Source organism: Rattus norvegicus, chromosome 4 (genome assembly GCF_021556685.1).
Source record: "Rattus norvegicus strain SHRSP/BbbUtx chromosome 4, alternate assembly SHRSP_T2T, whole genome shotgun sequence".
Lineage (NCBI taxonomy): Eukaryota > Metazoa > Chordata > Mammalia > Rodentia > Muridae > Rattus > Rattus norvegicus.
Window position 1 is genome coordinate 167,324,328 of NC_141537.1, and position 15,627 is coordinate 167,339,954.

The window sequence follows — 15,627 nt, forward strand, 5'->3', positions numbered from 1 at the left end:
TTAATTTTATACCCAGCCACTTTGCTGAAGTTGTTTATCAGCTTTAGTAGTTCTCTGGTGGAACTTTTGGGATCACTTAAATAAACTATCATATCATCTGCAAATAGTGATATTTTGACTTCTTTTCCGATCTGTATCCCCTTGACCTCCTTTTGTTGTCTGATAGCTCTGGCTAGAACTTCAAGAACTATATTGAATAAGTAGGGAGAGAGTGGGCAGCCTTGTCTAGTCCCTGATTGTAGTGGGATTGCTTCAAGTTTCTCTCCATTTAGTTGAATGTTAGCAACTGGTTTGCTGTATATGGCTTTTACTATGTTTAGGTATATATGTTCCTGATTTAACTTCGGTACCTGATATTTGTCTAGGAAATTGTCCATTTCCTGTAGATTTTCAAGTTTTGTTGAATATAGGCTTTTATAGTAAGATCTGATGATTTTTTGAATTTCCTCTGAATCTGTAGTTATGTCTCCCTTTTCATTTCTGATTTTGTTAATTTGGACGCACTCTCTGGGTCCTCACTTTAGTCTGGCTAAGGGTTTATCTATCTTGATGATTTTCTCAAAGAACCAACTTTTGGTTCTGTTGATTGTTTCTATGGTCCTGTTTGTTTCTACTTGGTTGATTTCAGCTCTGAGTTTGATTATTTCCTGCCTTCTACTCCTCCTGGGTGTATTTGCTTCTTTTTGCTCTAGAGCTTTTAGGTGTGCTGTCATGCTGCTGACATATGCTCTTTCCTGTTTCTTTCTGCAGGCACACAGCGCTATGAGTTTTCCTCTTAGCACAGCTTTCATTGTGTCCCATAAGTTTGGGTATGTTGTACCTTCATTTTCATTAAATTCTAAAACGTTTTTAATTTCTTTCTTTATTTCTTCCTTGACTAGGTTATCATTGAGTAGAGCATTGTTCAATTTCCAAGTATATGTGGGCATTCTTCCCTTATTGTTATTGAAGACCAGTTTTAGGCCGTGGTGGTCTGATAGCACGCATGGGATTATTTCTATCTTTCTGTACCTGTTGAGGCCTGTTTTTTGACCAACTATATGGTCAATTTTGGAGAAAGTATCATGAGGAGCTGAGAAGAAGGTATATCCTTTTGCTTTAGGATAGAATGTTCTATAAATATCTGTTAAGTCCATTTGGCTCATGACTTCTCTTATTCTGTCTACGTCTCTGTGTAATTTCTGTTTCCATGATGTGTCCATTGATGAGAGTGGGGTGTTGAAATCTCCCACTATTATTGTGTGAGGTGCAATGTGTGTTTTGAGCTTTAGTAAGGTTTCCTTTACGTATGTAGGTGCCCTTGTATTTGGGGCATAGATATTTAGGATTGAGAGTTCATCTTGGTGCATTTTTCCTTTGATGAATATGAAGTGTCCTTCCTTATCTTTTTTGATGTCTTTTAATTGAAAATTGACTTTATTTGATATTAGAATGGCTACTCCAGCTTGCTTCTTCTGACCATTTGCTTGGAAAGTTGTTTTCCAGCCTTTCACTCTGAGGTAGTGTCTGTCTTTGTCTCTGAGGTGTGTTTCCTGTAGGCAGCAGAATGCAGGGTCCTCGTTGCGTATCCAGTTTGTTAATCTATGTTTTTTTATTGGGGAGTTGAGGCCATTGATGTTGAGAGATATTAAGGAATAGTGATTATTGCTTCCTGTTATATTCATATTTGCATGTGAGGTTATGTTTGTGTGCTTTTCTTCTCTTTGTTTTGTTGCCAAGACGATTAGTTTCTTGCTTCTTCTAGGGTATAGCTTGCCTCCTTATGTTGGGCTTTACCCTTTATTATCCTTTGTAGTGCTGGATTTGTAGAAAGATATTGTGTAAATTTGGTTTTGTCATGGAATATCTTGGTTTCTCCATCTATGTTAATTGAGTGTTTTGCAGGATACAGTAACCTGGGCTGGCACTTGTGTTCTCTTAGGGTCTGTATGACATCTGTCCAGGATCTTCTGGCCTTCATAGTTTCTGGCGAAAAGTCTGGTGTGATTCTGATAGGTCTGCCTTTATATGTTACTTGACCTTTTCTCCTTACTGCTTTTAATATTCTTTCTTTATTTTGTGCGTTTGGTGTTTTGACTATTATGTGACGGGAGGTGTTTCTTTTCTGGTCCAATCTATTTGGAGTTCTGTAGGCTTCTTGTATGCCTATGGGTATCTCTTTTTTTAGGTTAGGGAAGTTTTCTTCTATGATTTTGTTGAAGATATTTACTGGTCCTTTGAGCTGGGAGTCTTCACTCTCTTCTATACCTATTATCCTTAGGTTTGATCTTCTCATTGAGTCCTGGATTTCCTGTATGTTTTGGACCAGTAGCTTTTTCTGCTTTACATTATCTTTGACAGTTGAGTCAATGATTTCTAGGTAATCTTCTGCTCCCGAGTTTCTCTCTTCCATCTCTTGCATTCTGTTGGTGAAGCTTGTATGTACAGCTCCTTGTCTCTTCTTTTGATTTTCTAGGGTTGTTTCCATGTGTTCTTTCTTGATTGCTTCTATTTCCATTTTTAATTCCTTCAACTGTTTGATTGTGTTTTCCTGGAATTCTTTCTGGGATTTTTTGTCTCCTCTCTACGGGTTTCTACTTGTTTATTTATGTTTTCCTGGAATTCTTTCAGGCATTTTTGCGATTCCTCTCTGTAGGCTTCTACTTGTTCTCTAAGGGAGTTCTTCACGTCTTTCTTGAAGTCCTCCATCATCATGATCAAGTATGATTTTGAAACTAGACCTTGCTTTTCTGGTGTGTTTGGATATTCCATGTTTATTTTGGTGGGAGAATTGGGCTCCGATGATGCCATGTAGTCTTGGTTTCTGTTGCTTGGGTTCCTGTGCTTGCCTCTCGCCATCAGATTATCTCTAGTGTTACTTTGTTCTGCTATTTCTGACAGTGGCTAGACTGTCCTATAAGCCTGTGTGTCAGGAGTGCTGTAAGACCTGTTTTCCTGTTTTCTTTCAGCCAGTTATGGGGACAGAGTTTTCTGCTTTCGGGTGTGTAGTTTTTCCTCTCTACAGGTTTTCAGCTGTTCCTGTGGGCCTGTGTCTTGAGTTCACCAGGCAGGTCACTTGCAGGGGAAAAGTTGGTCCTACCTGAGGTTCCGAGGCTCAAGTGTGCTCGTGGGGTACTGCCTAAGTCCTCTCCGCGGCGGCAGCAACCGAGATCTGCGCCGCTCTTTCCGGGAGCCTCCGTGCACCAGGGTTCCAGATGGCGTTTGGTGTTTTCCTCTGGCGTCTGGATGTGCGCAGAGTGCAGTCTCTTCTGGTTTCCCAGGCATGTCTGCCTCTCTGTAGGTTTAGCTCTCCCTCCCACGGGATTTGGGTGCAGAGAACTGTTTATCCGGTCTGTTTCCTTCAGGTTCCGGCGGTGTCTCGGCATTCAATTTCTTAGTGCACATTTCTTTTTATTTTTTATTGTTAATGGTTTTATTTCATAATTTTAATTATTTCTTTTAACATTTTTCCAAGTATTCCTTTACATTATTAACACACACACACACACACACACACACACACACACACACACACACGCACACATGCTTTTCCACTGTTAATCTTTATTAACCCTACTCACTCATGGACAAGTTTTATGAATATATCCGGATTTTCTTTCCTTTTTTACTACTTCCATTCTTTTTTTTTTTATTATTATTAACTTGAGTATTTCTTATATACATTTCGAGTGTTATTCCCTTTCCCAGTTTCCGGGCAAACATCCCCCTCCCCCCTCCCCTTTCTTATCGGTGTTCCCCTCCCCACCCTCCCCCCATTGTCCCCCTGCCCCCAACAGTCTAGTTCACTGGGGGTTCAGTCTTAGCAGGACCCAGGGCTTCCCCTTCCACTGGTGCTCTTACTAGGATATTCATTGCTACCTATGAGGTCAGAGTCCAGGGTCAGTCCATGTATAGTCTTTAGGTAGTGGCTTAGTCCCTGGAAGCTCTGGTTGCTTGGCATTGTTGTACATATGGGGTCTCGAGCCCCTTCAAGCTCTTCCAGTTCTTTCTCTGATTCCTTCAACGGGGGTCCTATTCTCAGTTCAGTGGTTTGCTGCTGGTATTCGCCTCTGTATTTGCTGTATTCTGGCTGTGTCTCTCAGGAGCGATCTACATCCGGCTCCTGTCAGTCTGCACTTCTTTGCTTCATCCATCTTGTCTAATTGGATGGCTGTATATGCATGGGCCACATGTGGGGCAGGCTCTGAATGGGTGTTCCTTCTGTGTCTGTTTTAATCTTTGCCTCTCTCTTCCCTGCCAAGGGTATTCTTGTTCCCCTTTTAGAGAAGGAGTGAACCATTCACATTTTGATCATCTGTCTTGAGTTTCATTTGTTCTAGGCATTTAGGGTAATTCAAGCATTTGGGCTAATAGCAACCTATCAGTGAGTGCATACCATGTATGTCTTTCTGTGTTTGGGTTAGCTCACTCAGGATGATATTTTCCAGTTCCCACCATTTGCCTACGAATTTCATAAAGCCGTTGTTTTTGATAGCTGAGTAATATTCCATTGTGTAGATGTACCACATTTTCTGTATCCATTCCTCTGTTGAAGGGCATCTGAGTTCTTTCCAGCTTCTGGCTATTATAAATAAGGCTGCGATGAACATAGTGGAGCACGTGTCTTTTTTATATGTTGGGGCATCTTTTGGGTATATGCCCAAGAGAGGTATAGCTGGATCCTCAGGCAGTTCAATGTCCAATTTTCTGAGGATCCTCCAGACTGATTTCCAGAATGGTTGTACCAGTTTGCAATCCCACCAACAGTGGAGGAGTGTTCCTCTTTCTCCACATCTTCGCCAGCATCTGTTGTCCCCTGAGTTTTTGATCTTAGCCATTCTCACTGGTGTGAGGTGAAATCTCAGGGTTGTTTTGATTTGCATTTCCCTTATGACTAAAGATGTTGAACATTTCTTTAGGTGTTTCTCAGCCATTCGGCATTCCTCAGCTGTGAATTCTTTGTTTAGCTCTGAGCCCCATTTTTTAATAGGGTTATTTGTTTCCCTGTGGTCTAACTTCTTGAGTTCTTTGTATATTTTGGATATAAGGCCTCTATCTGTTGTAGGATTGGTAAAGATCTTTTCCCAATCTGTTGGTTGCCGTTTTGTCCTAACCACAGTGTCCTTTGCCTTACAGAAGCTTTGCAGTTTTATGAGATCCCATTTGTCGATTCTTGATCTTAGAGCGTAAGCCATTGGTGTTTTGTTCAGGAAATTTTTTCCAGTGCCCATGTGTTCCAGATGCTTCCCTAGTTTTTCTTCTATTAGTTTGAGTGTGTCTGGTTTGATTTGGAGGTCCTTGATCCACTTGGACTTAAGCTTTGTACAGGGTGATAAGCATGGATCGATCTGCATTCTTCTACATGTTGCCCTCCAGTTGAACCAGCACCATTTGCTGAAAATGCTATCTTTTTTCCATTGGATGGTTTTGGCTCCTTTGTCAAAAATCAAGTGACCATATGTGTGTGGGTTCAATTCTGGGTCTTCAATTCTATTCCATTGGTCTATCTGTCTGTCTCTGTACCAATACCATGCAGTTTTTATCACTATTGCTCTGTAATACTGCTTGAGTTCAGGGATAGTGATTCCCCCTGAAGTCCTTTCATTGTTGAGGATATCTTTAGCTATCCTGGGTTTTTTGTTATTCCAGATGAATTTGCAAATTGTTCTGTCTAACTCTTTGAAGAATTGGATTGGTATTTTGATGGGGATTGCATTGAATCTGTAGATTGCTTTTGGTAAAATGGCCATTTTTACTATATTAATCCTGCCAATCCATGAGCATGGGAGATCTTTCCATCTTCTGAGGTCTTCTTCAATTTCCTTCTTCAGTGTCTTGAAGTTCTTATTGTACAGATCTTTTACTTGCTTTGTTAAAGTCACTCCGAGGTACTTTATATTATTTGGGTCTATTATGAAGGGTGTCGTTTCCCTAATTTCTTTCTCGGCTTGTTTCTCTTTTGTATAGAGGAAGGCAACTGATTTATTTGAGTTAATTTTATACCCAGCCACTTTGCTGAAGTTGTTTATCAGCTTTAGTAGTTCTCTGGTGGAACTTTTGGGATCACTTAAATATACTATCATATCATCTGAAAATAGTGATATTTTGACTTCTTCTTTTCCGATCTGTATCCCCTTGACATCCTTTTGTTGTCTGATTGCTCTGGCTAGAACTTCAAGAACTATATTGAATAAGTAGGGAGAGAGTGGGCAGCCTTGTCTAGTCCCTGATTTTAGTGGGATTGCTTCAAGTTTCTCTCCATTTAGTTTAATGTTAGCAACTGGTTTGCTGTATATGGCTTTTACCATGTTCAGGTATGGGCCTTGAATTCCTATTCTTTCCAGGACTTTTATCATGAAGGGGTGTTGAATTTTGTCAAATGCTTTCTCAGCATCTAATGAAATGATCATGTGGTTTTGTTCTTTCAGTTTGTTTATATAATGGATCACGTTGATGGTTTTCGGTATATTAAACCATCCCTCCATGCCGGGATGAAGCCTCCTTGATCATGGTGGATGATTGTCTTGATGTGCTCTTGGATTCGGTTTGCCAGAATTTTGTTGAGTATTTTTGCGTCGATATTCATAAGGGAAATTGGTCTGAAGTTCTCTTTCTTTGTTGTGTCTTTGTGTGGTTTAGGTATAAGAGTAATTGTGGCTTCGTAGAAGGTATTCGGTAGTGATCCATCTGTTTCAATTTTGTGGAATAGTTTGGATAATATTGGTATGAGGTCTTCTATGAAGGTTTGATAGAATTCTGCACTAAAGCCGTCTGGACCTGGGCTCTTTTTGGTTGGGAGACCTTTAATGACTGCTTCTATTTCCTTAGGCGTTATGGGGTTGTTTAACTGGTTCATCTGTTCCTGATTTAACTTCGGTACCTGGTATCTGTCTAGGAAATTGTCCATTTCCTGAAGATTTTCAAGTTTTGTTGAATATAGGTTTTTGTAGTAAGATCTGATGATTTTTTGAATTTCCTCTGAATCTGTTGTTATGTCTCCCTTTTCATTTCTGATTTTGTTAATTTGGACGCACTCTCTGTGTCCTCTCGTTAGTCTGGCTAAGGGTTTGTCTATCTTGTTGATTTTCTCAAAGAACCAACTTTTGGTTCTGTTGATTCTTTCTATGGTCCTTTTTGTTTCTACTTGGTTGATTTCAGCTCTGAGTTTGATTATTTCCTGCCTTCTACTCCTCCTGGGTGTATTTGCTTCTTTTTGTTCTAGAGCTTTTAGGTGTGCTGTCAAGCTGCTGACATATGCTCTTTCCTGTTTCTTTCTGCAGGCACACAGCGTATGAGTTTTCCTCTTAGCACAGCTTTCATTGTGTCCCATAAATTTGGGTATGTTGTACCTTCATTTTCATTAAATTCTAAAAAGTTTTTAATTTCTTTCTTTATTTCTTCCTTGACCAGGTTATCATTGAGTAGAGCATTGTTCAATTTCCAAGTATATGTGGACATTCTTCCTTGATTGTTATTGAAGACCAGTTTTAGGCCGTGGTGGTCCGATAGCACGCATGGGATTATTTCTATCTTTCTGTACCTGTTGAGGCCCGTTTTTTGACCAATTATATGGTCAATTTTGGAGAAAGTACCATGAGGAGCTGAGAAGAAGGTGTATCCTTTTGCTTTAGGATAGAATGTTCTATAAATATCCGTTAGGTCCATTTGACTCATGACTTCTCTTAGTCTGTCTACATCTCTGTTTAATTTCTGTTTCCATGATCTGTCCATTGATGAGAGTGGGGTGTTGAAATCTCCCACTATTATTGTGTGAGGTCCAATGTGTGTTTTGAGCTTTAGTAAGGTTTCTTTTACATATGTAGGTGCCCTTGTATTTGGGGCATAGATATTTAGGATTGAGAGTTCATCTTGGTGGATTTTTCCTTTGATGAATATGAAGTGTCCTTCCTTATCTTTTTTAATGACTTTTAGTTGAAAATTGATTTTATTTGATATTAGAATGGCTACTCCAGCTTGCTTCTTCTGACCATTTGCTTGGAAAGTTGTTTTCCAGCCTTTCACTCTGAGGTAGTGTCTGTCTTTTTCTCTGAGGTATGTTTCCTGTAGGCAGCAGAATGCAGGGTCCTCGTTGCGTATCCAGTTTGTTAATCTATGTCTTTTTATTGGGGAGTTGAGGCCATTGACGTTGAGAGATATTAAGGAATAATGGTTATTGCTTCCCGTTATCTTCACATTTGGATGTGAGGTTATGTTTGTGTGCTTTCATTCTCTTTGTTTTGTTGCCAAGACGATTAGTTTCTTGCTTCTTCTAGGGTATAGCTTGCCTCCTTATGTTGGGCTTTACCATTTATTATCCTTTGTAGTGCTGGATTTGTAGAAAGATATTGTGTAAATTTGGTTTTGTCATGGAATATCTTGGTTTCTCCATCTATGTTAATTGAGAGTTTTGCAGGATACAGTAACCTGAGCTGGCATTTGTGTTCTCTTAGGGTGTGTATGACATCAGTCCAGGATCTTCTGGCCTTCATAGTTTCTGGCGAGAAGTCTGGCGTGATTCTGATAGGTCTGCCTTTATATGTTACTTGACCTTTTTCCCTTACTGCTTTTAATATTCTTTCTTTATTTTGTGCATTTGGTGTTTTGACTATTATGTGACGGGAGGTGTTTCTTTTCTGGTCCAATCTATTTGGAGTTCTGTAGGCATCTTGTATGCCTATGGGTATCTGTTTTTTTAGGTTAGGGAAGTTTTCTTCTATGATTTTGTTGAAGATATTTACTGGTCCTTTGAGCTGGGATTCTTCACTCTCTTCTATACCTATTATCCTTAGGTTTGATCTTCTCATTGAGTCCTGGATTTCCTGTATGTTTTGGACCAGTAGCTTTTTCCGCTTTACATTATCTTTGACAGTTGAGTCAATGATTTCTATGGAATCTTCTGCTCCTGAGATTCTCTCTTCCATCTCTTGAATTCTGTTGGTGAGTTTTGTATCTACAGCTCCTTGTCTCTTCTTTTGGTTTTCTATATCCAGGGTTGTTTCCATGTGTTCTTTCTTGATTGCTTCTATTTCCATTTTTAATTCCTTTAACTGTTTGATTGTGTTTTCCTGGAATCTTTCAGGGATTTTTGCGATTCCTCTCTGTAGGCTTCTACTTGTTTATTAATGTTTTCCTGTGTTTCCCTAAGTGTGTTCATGTCTTTCTTGAAGTCCTCCAGCATCATGATCAAATATGATTTTCAAACTAGATCTTGCTTTTCTGGTGTGTTTGGATATTCCATGTTTGTTTTGGTGGGAGAATTGGGCTCCGATGATGGCATGTAGTCTTGGTTTCTGTTGCTTGGGTTCCTGCGCTTGCCTCTCGCCATCAGATTATCTCTAGTGTTACTTTGTTCTGCTATTTCTGACAGTGGCTAGACTGTCCTATAAGCCTGTGTGTCAGGAGTGCTGTAGACCTGTTTTCCTCTTTCAGTCAGTTATTGGGACAGAGTGTTCTGCTTTCAGGCGTGTAGTTTTTCCTCTCTACAGGTCTTCAGCTGTTCCTGTGGGCCTGTGTCTTGAGTTCACCAGGCAGCTTTCTTGCAGCAGACAAGTTGGTCTTACCTGTGGTCCCGAGGCCCAAGTTTGCTCGCGGGGTGCTGCCCAAGGGCTCTCTGCGGCGGCGGCAGCAACCAGGAAGACCTGTGCCGCCCTTTCCGGGAGCTTCAGTGCACCAGGGTTCCAGATGACCTTTGGTGTTTTCCTCTGGCTTCCGAGATGTATGTACAGAGAGCAGTCTCTTCTGGTTTCCCAGGCTTGTCTGCCTCTCTGAAGTTTCAGCTCTCCCTCCCACGGGATTTGGGTGCAGAGAACTGTTTATCCGGTCTGTTTCCCTCAGGTTCCGGCGGTGTCTCAGGCAGGGCTCCTGCCGCTCCTGGGCCCTCCCCCACGGGAGCCCAGAGGCCTTATACAGTTTCCTCTTGGGCCAGGGATGTGGGCAGGGGTGGGCAGTGTTGGTGGTCTCTTCCGCTCTGCAGCCTCAGGAGTGCCCACCTGATCAGGTGGTGAGGTCTCTTTCCCACAGGGTCTGGGAGCAGAGAGCTGCTGTGGGCCCGGGATCCGCGGGCGTGGGACCTCCGGCAAACACAGGATGTGCCCGGTCCTAGATGAACTCTGCCTCTGTATGTCCCGATCTCACCAGGCAGCTCTCTTTCAGCAGACAAGTTGGTCTTACCTGTGGTCTCGAGGCTCAAGTTTGCTCGCGGGGTGCTGCCCAAGGGCTCTCTGCGGCGGCAGCAACCAGGAAGACCTGTGCCACCCCCCTTAGTGCACATTTCAAGAGGCTGTAAGATCATTAACCAATAATCATAAAAAGGGAACTAATGATTTATTATAGGTGCTAGGACAGAAATTAAAATATTGACTGGGCTTATATATACAAAACTTCACTTATAACTTAGTTATGGTCTTAAACTCTCCATAAACATGAGGAGCTATGATAGGTAATGAATGTTTAGCCAGAGAATTACTCCTATTGTATATGCATGTAAACATTCTTTGTTGTAAACTTCTTATTCAGTTTATGATTTGATTTTATATATAAACATGTGGTGAATCTTTATAGTATGTGATCATGTATTCTGAATGATGTTTAAGTGTGAAGGTCAAAGAGTGGATTGCATTATTATCTCCTTGTCCTGCTTTTTAATCATTCTTTCTTAAATCCCTTATCCCCTTTTCCTTACAAGGCCCTTCTCCTTTTTTCTTATAGAGCTTTCATAGAAAACGTTTTGAAACTTAGAAATAAGGCTAAAATTACTTTTCAAAAATGTCCTTATTTCTTCCTGAGACTTCAACTAGCAAGCTGAAAGTTTTAGCAGTGAAATTACTGTGGAGATAGAACTAAAGCTACTTTGCTTAATCTCCTACTGTTTTAGGATGAGGTACTAAAGAGTTTCTTGCCTCAGAGGAACTCAGAAGACTGTTCAGTTACCGAAGCAAAGTGACTTAGTATTGAGATAGGAAATATTTTATTATTATACAGTAATCCTAAACATCTCATAAGACTAAGTCTTACCCCTGCTGAAGCTCTTCCCCCTCCTCTGCTTCAAGAGGAACTGAAGAGTTGGGCTTCAGGCACAGTAGTAAGGTCAGCTGTCAATAAACAATATCTTGATGACCTGATGTGCAGATGGCACTAGTGCATGTGTATGTGTTTGCATGCCATGTTTTTTTTTTGTGTGTGTGTATGTGTGCGTATGTATGTGCAATTTTATGTATATGAGTGAGTATATTATATGTAATGTGTGTGTACAATATGTGTGCATGTATGCATGGTGTATATATGCATGTGAGCTTGTATGTGCTGTGTATGTTTATGTGGTGTGTGCATGTGTAGGTGTGCATTTGTATTATGAGACAGACAGGGAATATCTGACCTACATCTCAGAGAAGGCATCACAGTGTTCAGCTTTGCTACCATGGCTGTGGTCAAAGAAGCCTGATTCTTACTTAACCCTTCTCTAGAAAAAAAAAACAAACATGTCTCAAAACAGAAACAAATGCCCTCTCTTAGTCAAAGAGCACCTTCATATACCTTTGACCTACTTGACTAGGCAAAATTCTAAAAAGACAATGAGAAAATCCCAAATGGAACACTCTAAAATGATTCCTATTCACTTCTTTCTAAAGAGCCTGCTTTGAATCTTGGGCTACCCATTATCTAACCATACACCACTGCTGACACAGAATAAAAATCCCCGTGGGCCCTTGATGTGCATGGTCTCAGGCAGGGCTCAGCTGCTCAGAGGATTATTGGAGAGATGGGTCTACATCACGAGAAGTGTTTCTATACTTGACTTATAGTCAAGGAAAGGTTATTGCTTATGTCCTCTTTGAGCACATAAATCTTCATGTACAGAGGAAATGATTGTTTTGAACTTATATTTTGTCTTAAATACATTCAGAATTCTATACTATAATAAATCTCTTCATCTTACTGTCTTCAAAATATTTATATTAAATCATTCTAGCTATATAGATGCACCATATTTGTTGTGAGGATCCTGCCTATATACTGTGAGTCTGAGCCACTCACCATGTTAACAAATCAGGCATGGTTATTTTCTTCATTAATGCCAGCTGGAGCCAGGGCTACTCCTAGGATAATGGATAAGTCACATGCAAGTAATTAAGTGGTGATTATCTGTCTCTGTCTTTCTATGGTATTGGTGCTTGATCCCAGATCCTAATACATGCTAGACATGTGCTTTACAGAGATATTCTAAGCCAGCCTGCCTGCCTGCCTGCCTGCCTTCCTTCCTTCCTTCCTTCCTTCCTTCCTTCCTTCCTTCCTTTCTATCACCTATCTCTCCTCTCTCTCTCTCTGTCTCTGTCTCTCTCTCTCTCTCTAATAATCTATGATCTATCTATCCATTTTCATATATGTGTACAGGTGTGTTTTTGATACTTAAAGTTGTGTGTCACGTGTCCTTCTTGACTTCTTCCCAGTTTATTTACCTAGGCAGAGTCTCTTGCTGAACCTAGTGCTAGACAATTTAGCCCTACTGCCTCAGGGATGCCCTGACTCTGTCTCTTGACTGCTGGAAATTCAGGTAGCTGTAACAATGTTTTATGTGTGTTCTGTGAATCTGACCTCTAGCAAACATTTTATCCACTGAACCATCTCACGAGACCTATTCATTTATTCTTATTTTGAGTCAGAGTTTTGTGAAGTTATTGAATTTGTCCTTAAACTCATGCTATAATCCAGGTACTCTGGAATTTATGATATTCCTGCCTCAGCCTGATGAGTAGCTCTGATGACCAGTCTATGTCACTAGGCCTGACTATTAGTTTTGGATGTTTTAAACTGTATCTCACCATGTTGCACAGGTTGAGCTACAGCTTTTGTTTCCTGCTTCAACTTTCTAGAGATGATAGTACCGTTGTGTGCTGATACACCTAACTCAGGAAGAACATCACTATCTGCAGAGCACATCACAAATGCTCCAGGTAAAGGGACCACATCTGCACACATAGAAGTCTATTTGGTGGATAGCAGTATGGGAATGGTAGTCAGGGTGTGTATGTGAGAGTGTGGATAATGATACCTTATGTGTGGGCATCGGTTGCAATTGATCTCAATCTCTCATACAAGAACTTTCTGCTATTGTCCTTTGTGCATGATCTCAGGCTCATTCCACATCCTGATAGTGGCTTGAGTGCACTGAAAAGCTCGTGACACTTATGAAATCATTGGGCTCCATCACACTGACTTTCAGTGAGAGCAGTTGCATTTTGTAGTCAGACCATCAGAAAAGGGCTTGTTCCACAACTTAGTTATGCAGTTTGAGTGACAGTCTGTGTTGATCATGTGGTCCAGCCTTCTGTTACCCAGGGCCCTGTATATAATACCTAAGTGCTTTACCACTGCATTATAACTCCAGTCCTATGTATTTGCTTCTAAGAATTTAAAAATTGTTTCCTGTTCTCCAGTTTGCTGATGTGGAAGTCTTTATAATTAACCCCCATAACTTTTATTTCTGTGGCACCAATTGCAAAATCTTGCTATCCTTGTCTTCTTGGGTTTTCTTTAGTTTTGTTAAAGATTGTCAATTTTATTTTATTTTATTTTATTTGCTAAAAGCAAACTCTTAGTTTCATTGAATTTTCTATTGTGTTTACATTCTCTCATTTTCTGATGTAAGAGTGTTTGATTTGGTTGTTTCTTGTCTTTTGTATTTAGGAATTTTTTTGTCTTGTTTTCCCTAGATATTTGCAGTGCACAGAGGTTAAGTTCTTTTTTTAACAGGGATCCAGACCATACAGTAGGCTCACAGATCTTAGTACAACAGACTCCATGATAGAAGTAACATTTAGGCTATAAACTCATCTCATAGACAGTACCATCTGCCAAACTGAAAACAAAGGCCTAATCCATCAAAATCGATAGTTCTCAGAAAGTCTTTAAATGTACTAACATTGCTTTTTTGGCTTTTGTAGTTCTATATCTGCCTAACTGTTCTTGTTAACTGAAGTATATCCACTCAGGGCATATATTTTGTGCTTATAAGATCACCCTGAGAAAGGCTTCGGGTTACAATGAGATCCTGAATAACTAGTGTAGTTGCAGGTCAATTAATAAAGACTTTCTACTGTTTTTTTTAAAGCCAGGTTCTCCTCTTTTGCTTTACTTTTATCCATTTATTGGATATTTTATTTACATTTTACAGACTATCCTCTTTCCAGGTTTCTCCTCCAGAAACCCCCAATCTGATCACCCCATCCCCCTGCTTCTATGATGGTGCTCCCTCACCCACCCACCCACTTCCTCCTACCTCCTAGCCCTGACATTCTCCTGTCTTCAGTATCATTTTGTCTTATTTCCTGTTACAGACTTAAGGGAGATACTACCATCTGCTCCCTCTCCTCTCCTCTCCTCCTCTCTCCCTCCTCTCCTCTTCTCTCCTCTCCTCTCCTCTTCTATCATTCTTTCACTTTTGTCTTGTCTCTTTCACTCTCTGTTTTCTGAAACAGGGCCTTATGAGGTAGCTCAGGCTGGCCTTGAGCTTCCAATTCCCTTCCTCTGCCACCCCAGGATTGAAATTATAGGTCTGAGTCTCTGTTACTAGTCTCCTCTGCTACTTTGTTCTTTTTCCCTTTTCCCCCCTGCCATTGTGTCATCTAGGAAGATGGCTGGTCCTGCCTGTTATGATTTCTTAAAGCATATCTCAGAGGAGAAGCATATAATCTTGTCCCTCTTCCTGCATAGGTGGCTCTCTGAGAAACCATTTTGAAATCATCATTTCAGAATTCTGAAACTAAGGCTGATCACTGGCCAATGAGGGACTTTTTTCCTAACAGTTCATGACATGCCTTTTGTATTTCTAACCCAGAAAGGGTAGTCTAGTGACAGGCATTATAAAACAAAAGGCCATGTCTTCAAATCTTACTTTTGCAACACCTGGTCATTGAAAGCAGCTCTAGTGAAGTTTTACATTACTCTTGACAATCAGCCAGCTGCAGGAATAATTGCCATATATTAGAGAGCTGAAATAATGAAAACAATTGGCATTGACAGGGTCAAAACTTGAACACTGATGGATCAGTGGAATGCAAGAATTTTGCTGCATTTCTAACACTATCATTTTAACTAATCATTCTTGTTTATCAACAAGATGTCCAACTGGACATGGATGGAACAGGAATTAGTTTTGCTATCAAGAAGAGATGGCTCAGGAGTTTAAGGACATGCGTTTAGTTCTCAGTTCCTATACCAGACAGCTCATAATCTCTAGATCTGAGGTGCCTTTAACTCCTTGAGATATTCTATGAGTCCTGAGAAACAGTTTAAATAGTAAATGCAAATGTAAACCAAGTTTCTTTACATATATGATTAAATTTTATATAAACATACTAAATATGTTAAATATTTTAAAAGTCAAAGCCTATAAAGATCAAGTGAATCAGTCCTTGCACAGGATAAATACTTAGAACAAATCCCAGTGCACAATAATTATATCATATATGCTATAGTGTAATTAGTTATCTATATATGTATCTGCCTATTATCTGTATCTATCTATCATCTATCTATCTATCTATCTATCTATCTATCTATCTATCCTGTCTATCATTTATTTAATCTATCATCTACCTACCTACCTACTATCTATTCATCTACAATCTATCTATCCATCTCCATTATGTC

The 15,627-nt window shown here is 40.1% G+C and overlaps 1 protein-coding gene across 5 annotated transcripts in view; it reads left to right on the forward strand.

Moving 5' to 3' along the window:
• Lpal2 (lipoprotein(a) like 2) overlaps window positions 1–15,627 on the forward strand; it is a 57,047-nt gene that overhangs the window by 35,092 nt on the left and 6,328 nt on the right. For 3 of the 5 annotated variants that reach the window (XM_087659370.1, XM_087659369.1, XM_087659368.1), the window contains one exon: window positions 12,849–12,929. The exons of the other annotated variants lie outside the window; for them this stretch is intronic. In XM_087659370.1, coding sequence (XP_087515496.1) covers window positions 12,921–12,929 — 9 coding nt within the window. In that variant the 5' untranslated portion in view covers window positions 12,849–12,920. The remainder of the gene's footprint in view (window positions 1–12,848; window positions 12,930–15,627) is intronic. 5 annotated transcript variants of the gene reach the window in all.